Genomic DNA, 9,734 nt, shown 5'->3' on the forward strand with positions numbered 1-9,734 from the left:
CCTCACTCGGGGGCGGACCTACGTACCTCTAGAAAGGGTTAAAGGGACCCCCATTATTTTTGGAAAAAACTGTAAAATTGATATTGGGGGTAATTAATTACACTTGAAATAGTTAAGTTATGTATAATTAACTTTCATTAATGACAATGAAATGTACTTGAAGCATAATGGTTGCTTGAATACTATGTTACCCACATAACTTGGGTTCGAATTCTTTTAATTATGATTTTTTCCCATTTATTTTTTGTCTTTTACTTGTCTCCTTCGTTGATCATCTAAATTCTTTATGTTTATTTTTTTTCTTCATCGCTTTTTTTTTCTAGAATGGTTCATGATTTTGCTTTTACAAAAACACAAGAAAATAGTAATGTTATTTTTTCTTCAAAAATATTTTGTATTTTTCATAAGATATACTTCTAGTGGTAATTATTGTAATAAAGTAAATCTCATTCAATGTATGAAAAACTCGTTTTTTCATTTTAAATTGAAATCGCGCCAAGTTATTGTTTGCAATTTGGACTAGGTGTTGAGTTTTATTGCTATGAAAATCCAAAATTAAAGTTCATAAATCCTCCACATATTTTATTATGGCGCTTTTAATATTTTGAGTACTTACCTCTCAACTTTAACCCTCTATAAAGTGCAAATATGAAAAATTAGAAAGCAAATCATAAATTTTTTTGGACCCCCATTTATAAATTTCTGGGTCCGTCCCTGCCCTCACAAATATAAATATTTTTTTTTTATGAACTACCCTCGTCTTATCTATTTATCCACCAAATACCCATAAATTTTTCAAACTTCACCAAATTCCCGGTCTATTTTCTCAGAAACACTACAACAATTTATATCTTTAATGACAACCTAATAACGGCGGGTCAAAAATCACGTCGCAAAAGTCTTTTGCCACGTACCTTTTACACGAGTTCGCGACAGGAAATTCCGTCGTTAATCAACTATTATTGGCCTTTCAATTCGCGGTGAGATTTCCCGTCAATTAATGGTACAATTTTCTTGTAGTGAAATACATTAGAATGCGTCTAATTAACCCTAATTAATTAACCTTAATTAATTAACCCTAATTACACCAAAGAATTACCAGATCAATATTTATCTATCCGTACGTACTACGTAAGACTGTAAAAAAAACAACGTATAATGTCACATCTTGCATGCATATGCATGTAGACGTTCTACTTGATTCCTACGTCTTAACTACAAATTAAAATATTCCCTCAAAAACTACAAATTAAAATAATTAACAATTTAATCATACACATCTCCAATACCTACTTGACTACATATACTATATTCCTAGTAGATATATACATATATTAATCGGAGAATTAATTAATCAAACTTTTTCAAAATCTCATCCTTCATTGATTTTCATGACCAATAATTCGATCTTTCTTAACAAACACTATTTTTTGTTATTATTTTAATAATCGAAATCACTATCATACTAGCCACTGGTATTAATATTTTTTTACCCGTTTGGTAAGCTCAGAAAAATTGACAAATTATTAAATTTCACAATATGTATGCAAGTAGCAAAACAAAGACTGAGATAGAGGGAAATAATAATGGTCAATGCCGCCTAGGTATTTTTCTCTATAAATTAAAATATTTTTATTCAAGAAATATAGTCAACTGAGTGATGTAATTTCAAGAATACAAATGTATAGTCGGTCGTGTTTAAATTATTCCAATAAACGTACGGATTTAAAATCCTCTATCACACAATTTTGTGTATCACTTCTGTGTCACTTCTTTCTATTGCTCAGTGACGTATATTCTATATGGGGTGGATGGGTCCGGTCCCCTCGGACGGATAATTACGTAGTGTATTTTTAGTTTCGGCCCCCCTTCAAATTTGAGTATAATTGTACATATCCCCTATTGTATTGCTTGATTCTTGCACCGACACCTTTAGTAAAATTGTTCAGGATTCGTTATTGCTATTAATTGGTTGATATTTGTAATTAATCAACCACTTTTAGTTTCATATCTAAAATTATATTAATACCAAACAATAGAAAACGTGAAAACAAATGGTACACGAATTATGAGACAGAAGATTCAGACTCGTAATAAATTGAAAGATTTTGCGATAAGAGGTTGCAAATTGAAGAAGAAAAAGAGGAAGAAGACGAAGAAATGCAAATAAATAAACATTTTATTACCAAACACAAATAAATAAGACTTGGAAAGTTGGTTGTTGAGTCTTTAGTGTTTGTCTTTTAAATATCATGACAAATTAGACGATTGTTTTTATTTTGGGTGTGCTAACTAAGATTGTTGTTTGTTTTTCCCCACGATTTGGGGGTTTTTGTTTGGCTTCTACAATATTTTCTTAAAAGATTGTTGTTTTTAGCACTTGGATACATCGTTTGGGAGAAAGTTTTAAGGAAAATCGAGTTAGATCCTTAATTAAAATGGTGCATAAGACAGTTTTGAGGGTGGATGTATCTTGTGATAAGTGCAAGCAAGAGGTCTTTGCTATTGTGTCCAAAATTGAAGGTACGACCAAAACTTTCCTTAATTACTAATTAGCTAATGTTTTTTTCTCTTTAATTATGCAAATTAATTATGTGAATGATATATCATATATGTAGTTCTTTGAATTGGTTTTGAAGTTCATTGAATTGGTTATGAAGTTCATTGAAGGTCACAAGTCAATAGAGAATTAGAGATGTCTATTGGGGCGGTTCTGACACAACACCCACCCTGACACAACTCGTAGTGGGTCACGTGGATCGGACCCACTTTGAATCATGACACAACTCGTAGTGGGTCATGTGGATCAGACTCATTTCGACTCATGACACAACATGTCCAACTCATTTTTTTTGATGTGTTGTGGGTCGAGACACAATCCACCACGACACGCTTGACCCATCCAACCCAAAACACAGATCCAACTCACCAGACACACGAACTCAACCTACGTGATCTATGACCCACTCGACCCTCCATCCTATTTTAAACTTTTTTGTATGTCTAAGATGCTAATAAATGTTAATTTCAATGTTTAAATATACAATAACTACATTTATGTTAGTATATCAATAATATAAAACATTAAAATAATTTAAGTTCATATGTATTTTGTAGCTTTTTTCACGCTTAGGTGATTGATCAAACCCACCAAACTATCTGACCCGTTCAAACCCCAAAATCTTTCTAATCCCACTAGACCCACTCGATCCACACAATCCACTGGGCCACTAAGACCCACGACCTAATATACTGTGTCTCTTTTCCCCAACACAACCACGACCTGATCCACCATGACCTACGTACGTTGTATCAGTCCCGTGTCAATCATCCCCAAACCATGACCCGACCACTAAATCCACCTGTGACCCACTCGACCTCCATCCTATCTTAAACTTGTTTGTATGTCTAAAATGCTAATAAATGTTAATTTCAATGTTTAAATATACAATAACTACATTTGTGTGAGTATATCAATAATATAAAAAATTAAAATAATTTAAGTTCATATGTATTTTGTAGCTTTTTTCACGCTTAGGTAATTGATCAAACCCATATGACCCGTTCAAACCCACCAAACCATCTGACCCGTTCAAACCCCAAAATCTTTCTAATCCCACTAGACCCACTCGATCCACACAACCCACTGGGCCACTAAAACCCACGACCCAACATGTACTGTGTCTCTTTTCCCCAACACAACCACGATATCTGATCCACCCTGACCTACGTTGTATCAGTCCCGTGTCAATCATCCCCAAACCATGACCCGACCACTAAATCCACCTATGACCCACTTAACCCGCCTCGTTGCCCAACTTTACGAGTCAGGATGATTATCAATGAGAGATTGACTTAATTAATTGCAGTAATTTTCTAATGGACCATGACTAATAATAATCCATGTGTTAATTAGGTGTGAATAAGATTGAAGCTGATACAGAGAAAGGAACAATAGCAGTGATAGGAAATGCTGACCCGTTTGCAATAATTAAACGGTTACGGAAAGCGGGCAAATCAGCCTATTATATAACTGTTGGGCCCCCAGTGAGCCCGGAGGAGGAGAAGAAGAAGAAGGAAGAAGAAGAGAAGAAGAAGAAGCAGAAGGAAGAAGAAGAGAAGAAGAAGAAGGAAGAAGAAGAGAGGAAGAAGAAGTGCCCGTGCCCAAACCCGTATCCATACCCATACCCGTATTCGTATTCGTATCCAGGTGACGGGTATGTCTGTAAGCCCTTTGCTATGATGACTTCGGATTACCAAGATCCAACTCCACCTTGTACCATTATGTGACTTCAATCCTTATTTTCATAATCTTTTATGTATGTGATTAGTTTTGTTTAAGTTTGGTTCAATTTTAATCTATTTTTAGTAAAATTCTTGTATATACTTGTTTTAATCATTTTATGTTGATGGAAGTTTTTGTATGTATGAGAGATTTATATTCTTGTTGTTTAAAGTGTTTTAGCGATAAGATTAATGCTAAAGTAGGCTATCCGTAGTAATATTTATCGGGTCTTAGGCAAAATAAGAAGAAAAGACTCCTTATCTGATTTTTTTTAAAACTTTTTATAATAATAAAATCAACACAGTAGAAAAAAAAAATCAAATAAAGATGTGTTACTAGAAGATATTCAGATAAACAAAAATGAGATTAGATTATACGGAGTAACACCTTATCTTCTGCGTAATAAACCCAAATAAATTTGCATAAAAGAAAAATAAAACACAGAAAAATTAAAGATAAAAATAAAAAATCTACAATTAATTAGGTTTCAAACCCAAAACATGGACATTAAACTGTGCAACATACAACACTACGCCACATTACTCTCTCATTTACAATTGGGTGTCATATAATATTTGTATAGGAACTATAAGTGGACCCGTCAACCTTCAACAATTTGCCAATTTGGACCCCCTCCGCTTTGGGCCCTAGGCGGTCGCACTCTTGGCCTATGCTCAGGTCGGGCTTGATAGGCCATCTGAGACGATTTTATAATAAAATTAATTGTTAGTTAATACTACCTCCGTTCCTAAAAGTTCTTTACGCTTTCCGTTTTAGTCCGTTTCTGAAAGTTCTTTACACTCCTACTTTATTCCATTTTTACTCTTATTTGGCCCACCATAACTTACCCACTCACAATACTTTAATATTAGTTTTCACCCACTCACATTGTTGGACAATTTATAGCCACTCATTTTCCATTTGTTACCCCACCATCACATGTTCACCAAAATTCCTTAATTACCGTGCAAATAGTAACCGTAAAGATCATTTAGGAACGGAGGTAGTATAAGGATACTTTATGATTTCAGGAGATTATGTAAATGAAATATTAACCTAGTAATTAAAACTAAGAGCTTGTTACTATAGGCTATAGGTTTCAGTTCTCCATCCCCTTTTATTTGTAATTGCCATTTTAACTCATTTGCAAAATTGCAGGAAAAAAAAAAGAATAAAAAAAAGATTATATCTCGTATTAGCTATCCAATCATTTAATATAAATGATGAGCAAAATAACTTGTTAATTAATTAATATATTTAGATGTTTCACCAATAAATCCTCTAATCTTTTAATGCACTTGGGAGCACAACTTAATTGATGACCACGAGATTATCACCATCACATTTGAATCACGAAAAAGCATGACTCAATATTGACCTTGTTTGGGCTCCCAATTGACTGTCAATTGGGCCACTAAGTCCAAAGCCCAATGGCTCAATATAACAGCATCGAACCCACAAGCACTATCTTCCAAAAGGCTATTCAGCCATCAATCAAGGCCCAAGGCCCACTCGCAATAAATGACCTAAGGGGATTTATTGTACAAACACTATAAATAAGCCGTCATGGCTCACATACCAAGGTACGTCCATTTCACGCCTTAAGACCACTCTTCTAGAGAACTTCTCTCTCTAGAATCCGAGCAACGTTCTTACTTAGGCATCGGAGGGGCTTTCCTCGGAAACACCCCCGAGGCTAGTAACTTGTTTATTGTGCAGGTTGATTTGGACACAACACATTTGAGCTAGCAAGATCTTCAACACACACAAAAGGGCCTTCATTCGAAGCCCATTGTTTCATCCACTTCAACACCGGAACAATTTGGCGCCATCTGTGGGGAAGAACACTTGAAAGCTCCAAAAAAAAAACACTTCACTTTCCACGTGAAAAATGGAAATGCCCAACAATGACAACCAGGTTGGAGATGTCCTTGTCCAAACGGATTCGGAATCCGATGGAGGTGAATATCTGCACTCAGTGGCGAGGTCGCAGCCAACAAGGGCCACTGCCACGACCAGCAGACCACTCCCTTCTCGAGAAGAGCTCGCTGCAGCCATGACCATCATGCAGAACTTCCTCTTCAACGAGAAGGAACAAGCCCAGGCAGCAGCATGGCGAGAAGCGAGGAGAGCTAGGCGACAGGTATTGCTGAACATGCCCTCGACTGACGAGGACAATGTGAGGCCCGAGCAAGATCTCTCCACAATGTCAGGAACGCACCTAATGACAAGGTGGAGAGAGAGCACGTGGGATACGCAACAGAGAGCTGCACATCAGCCAGAATGGTTCGCAACACCGTCTCCAACACCCCAAGCTCTCCAAAGTCGGGCCAGTGATCGAACTCGGATCCGAAGCTCGGTCCATAACAGACTGCGACCTTCAGTTCATGATAGGTTGGGTAGCCCCTGTGGGTCCAGTAGACAACCCTAGGGCAGTGGCCAGTCTAGAAGGAGAAGGAGAAGTGACCGAACTCCTAGCCCCCTACACGCCCCCGAGCAGTCCCTTAGAGGAAACTCGAGAAGCGAAGGTATCAGGGCGAGGCTAGGAAAGAGAATCATGACTCCGGCATCTTCCCCATTCTCGGATGATATTGTCATGGAGACAATTCTCAAAGTGAGACTACCAGCACACCTAACGTACAGCGGGATCACAGATCCGAGGGACCATGTCATCTCTTACGAACAACAGATGTTTCTGAGTCCCTACTCCGAAGCCTGCTGGTGCAAATACTTCCCAACCACGCTGACAGGAGTTGCTGGAGAATGGTTCAGATCGCTGCCGAAAGGATCGATCAAAAGTTGGAAGAAGCTGAAAAAGAGGTTTTGTGTACAGTTCGTGAGCAACAATCGCCCAGAACGAACCACTGCCGAGCTAACCTCTATACAGCAAGAAAGAGACGAGAGCCTGCGAGACTTCATGGCCAGATTCATAAAGGAATCCACCAACATTCCGAACCTGCAGCCAGACGTAGCAATCTTCGCCTTGAAGCACGCGCTACGGGAGGGGAAATTCCGAGACAAACTGACAATGAAAAACCCCTCCAAAATAGCGTACGTGCTCCAAATGGCAGATGCGTTCATCGGAACGGAAGAGTTCAACAAGGCAGCAAGGCTAAGAGGTTCCTCGGATCCGAAAGATAACAGAACAAATCAGAGTAAGCCCGAGGGCAACTCAAGAAAAGGAAAAGAGAAGGTGGGTGCAAGAGAAGCTAGCCCCAAGAAAGATGGGAAGAAGGGTGAATTTCAACCCAAGTACACAAACTACACCCCGCTCACCATACCCCGAAGAGAAATCTTCAACCTCCACAAGGACGATGAAAAGTGGAAGCTTCCAGACAAGCTCAAGTCAAACCCCCGCCACCGCAACAAGAACAAATGGTGTGAATTCCACGATGACTTCGACCATACCACCGAGGAGTGTAACTCGTTGAAGGATAACATCGAAGACCTCATTCGACGAGGCTACCTCAAGGGTTACCTGCTTGACCATAGGGCGGAAAGAGAAGAAAAAGAAAAAGCAAAATCTGGTAAGCTGCAAGAGCAAGCCCAGAAAAGGGTCCACGAGACCGAAGGGCAAAAGAAAAAACCAATCCTCGTGGTGTTCGGAGGACAAAGATCCAACAACGCCAGCAAGAAGCACTTAAGGGCCCTCTCCCACTGAGTCAACTTCAGCAATGTAGGGGAGAATCAGCCTACCCCCCCGAACATGACTTTCACCGCTGATGATTGTCTCGGGACCCAGTACAAACATGACGACCCGTTGGTGATCGAAATGGATCTCAACAACTACAACGTCCATAGAGTACTAGTCGATGGAGGGAGCGCTGTCAATATCATCTTTAGGAACTGTTTCGAACAGCTCATCCTCGAAGAGGGAGAAGAGTCATTGACCAAGGTCAGTTACCCATTGATCGGATTCAACGGATCCGCAGCTATCCCCCGAGGAAAAATCACCCTACCCGTCACAATCGGTCAAGGCCTGGCAGCGAGAAACGTCCGAGAGGAGTTCTTGGTGATGGACTGCGACTCAGTGTATAACGTCATCATGGGACGAACCATGATCCACAAGATACAAGCAGTTCCATCCACGTACCATCAGATGATGATGTATGTCTCGGATGCTGGCTTCGCCGAGCGGATAAAGGGCGACCAAGAGGTGGCAAGGTCAACTTGTCACACGGCCATCCGAAAACCGAAGCTAGGAGACAATCCTGAAGACGAGAATGAAAAAAGCCCCCCTCCAAGCGAAGGAAAAGAGGCCAAAAGGAGAAAGGTGGAGTCGAGCAGTCTGGTAAAGCCCGCAGAGGTTGATGCTCGGCCGGAAACCCTCTCCCCCGAATCAGATCAAGAAATGGAGGGCATCTCCCTCGAGGATGACTCAGACAGGAACGTCCGAATAGGCAAAGGCCTAGGCTCAGGACTTCGAATAGAGCTGATTCAGTTGCTGAGAGATCACAAAGACATTTTCGCATGGTCAGCAGCTGACATGTCAGGCATAGATCCGAAAATAATCTGTCACAAGCTGGATGTCAGCACTGAAGCTCGACCAATCAAACAGAAAAAAAGAAACTACTCTTCGGAGAAGAACAAAGCTATCACCGAAGAGGTGAAGAAATTACAAGAGGCAGGCTTCATCGAGCCGTGCATGTACCCCAAATGGTTGCCCAATGTGGTCATGGTCAAGAAAGCGAATGGCTCATGGCGCATGTGTGTCGATTTCACAGATCTGAACCGAGCCTGCCCAAAAGATTGCTATCCCCTCCCGAGGATAGATCAGCTGGTAGACTCTACCAGTGGCCACGCATTGCTGAGCTTCATGGACGCCTTTTCAGGGTACCATCAAGTATTCATGCACCCCGACGATAGAGCGAAGACCGCCTTCATCACGAGCGCGGGAGTGTTCAACTACAGAATGATGCCCTTCGGATTGAAAAATGCCGGAGCCACCTACCAAAGACTAGTTGATCACGTCTTCGCCGATCAAAAGGGAAGGAACGTCGAGGTTTATGTGGACGATTCTATAGTAAAAAGCGTGAAGGAAGAGGATCACATCAAAGACCTGGCCGAAACCTTCGCCAACCTGAGGAAATACAACATGAAACTGAACCCGAAGAAGTGTGTCTTCGGGGTAAAGTCAGGGAAGTTCCTCGGATTCATGGTGAGCGAAAGGGGAATAGACGCGAACCCGGACAAGGTCCAGGCTGCGCTAGATCTACCCGAACCGAAGACAAAAAGAGACGTGCAAATGCTAACGGGCAGGTTAGCCGCACTGTCAAGATTCATATCGAAAGCTTCGGATAAAGGGGCACCCTTCTTCAAAGCTCTCAAACCCAAGACCCTCCCAGGAGGAGAAGCAGAATTCATCAAAAAGAAAGGCGTCCCGAGGAAAGTGGACCCCGAGCTGACATGGGAACAAGAGCAAAGAGACGCATTCCAACAGCTCAGGGCC

The 9,734-nt window shown here is 40.5% G+C and overlaps 1 protein-coding gene across 1 annotated transcript; it reads left to right on the plus strand.

Moving 5' to 3' along the window:
• The first annotated feature begins 2,089 nt into the window (after window positions 1-2,089).
• On the plus strand, window positions 2,090-4,424 carry LOC110804531 (heavy metal-associated isoprenylated plant protein 2). Its single transcript, XM_022010131.2, has 2 exons — window positions 2,090-2,523; window positions 3,917-4,424. The coding sequence occupies exons 1-2, from the start codon at window positions 2,439-2,441 to the stop codon at window positions 4,288-4,290; spliced, it is 459 nt and encodes a 152-aa protein (XP_021865823.1). The 5' UTR covers window positions 2,090-2,438; the 3' UTR covers window positions 4,291-4,424.
• Window positions 4,425-9,734: the final 5,310 nt, after the last annotated feature.

This window comes from Spinacia oleracea, chromosome 3, assembly GCF_020520425.1.
Source record: "Spinacia oleracea cultivar Varoflay chromosome 3, BTI_SOV_V1, whole genome shotgun sequence".
Taxonomy (NCBI): domain Eukaryota; kingdom Viridiplantae; phylum Streptophyta; class Magnoliopsida; order Caryophyllales; family Amaranthaceae; genus Spinacia; species Spinacia oleracea.

Coding starts and splice junctions, on each gene's coding strand:
- LOC110804531 (XM_022010131.2), top strand. CDS start 2,439: ATGGTGCATAAGACAGTTTTGAGGGTGGATGTATCTTGTGATAAGTGC. Junction 2,524..3,916: donor TATTGTGTCCAAAATTGAAG/GTACGACCAAAA, acceptor TGTGTTAATTAG/GTGTGAATAAGATTGAAGCT.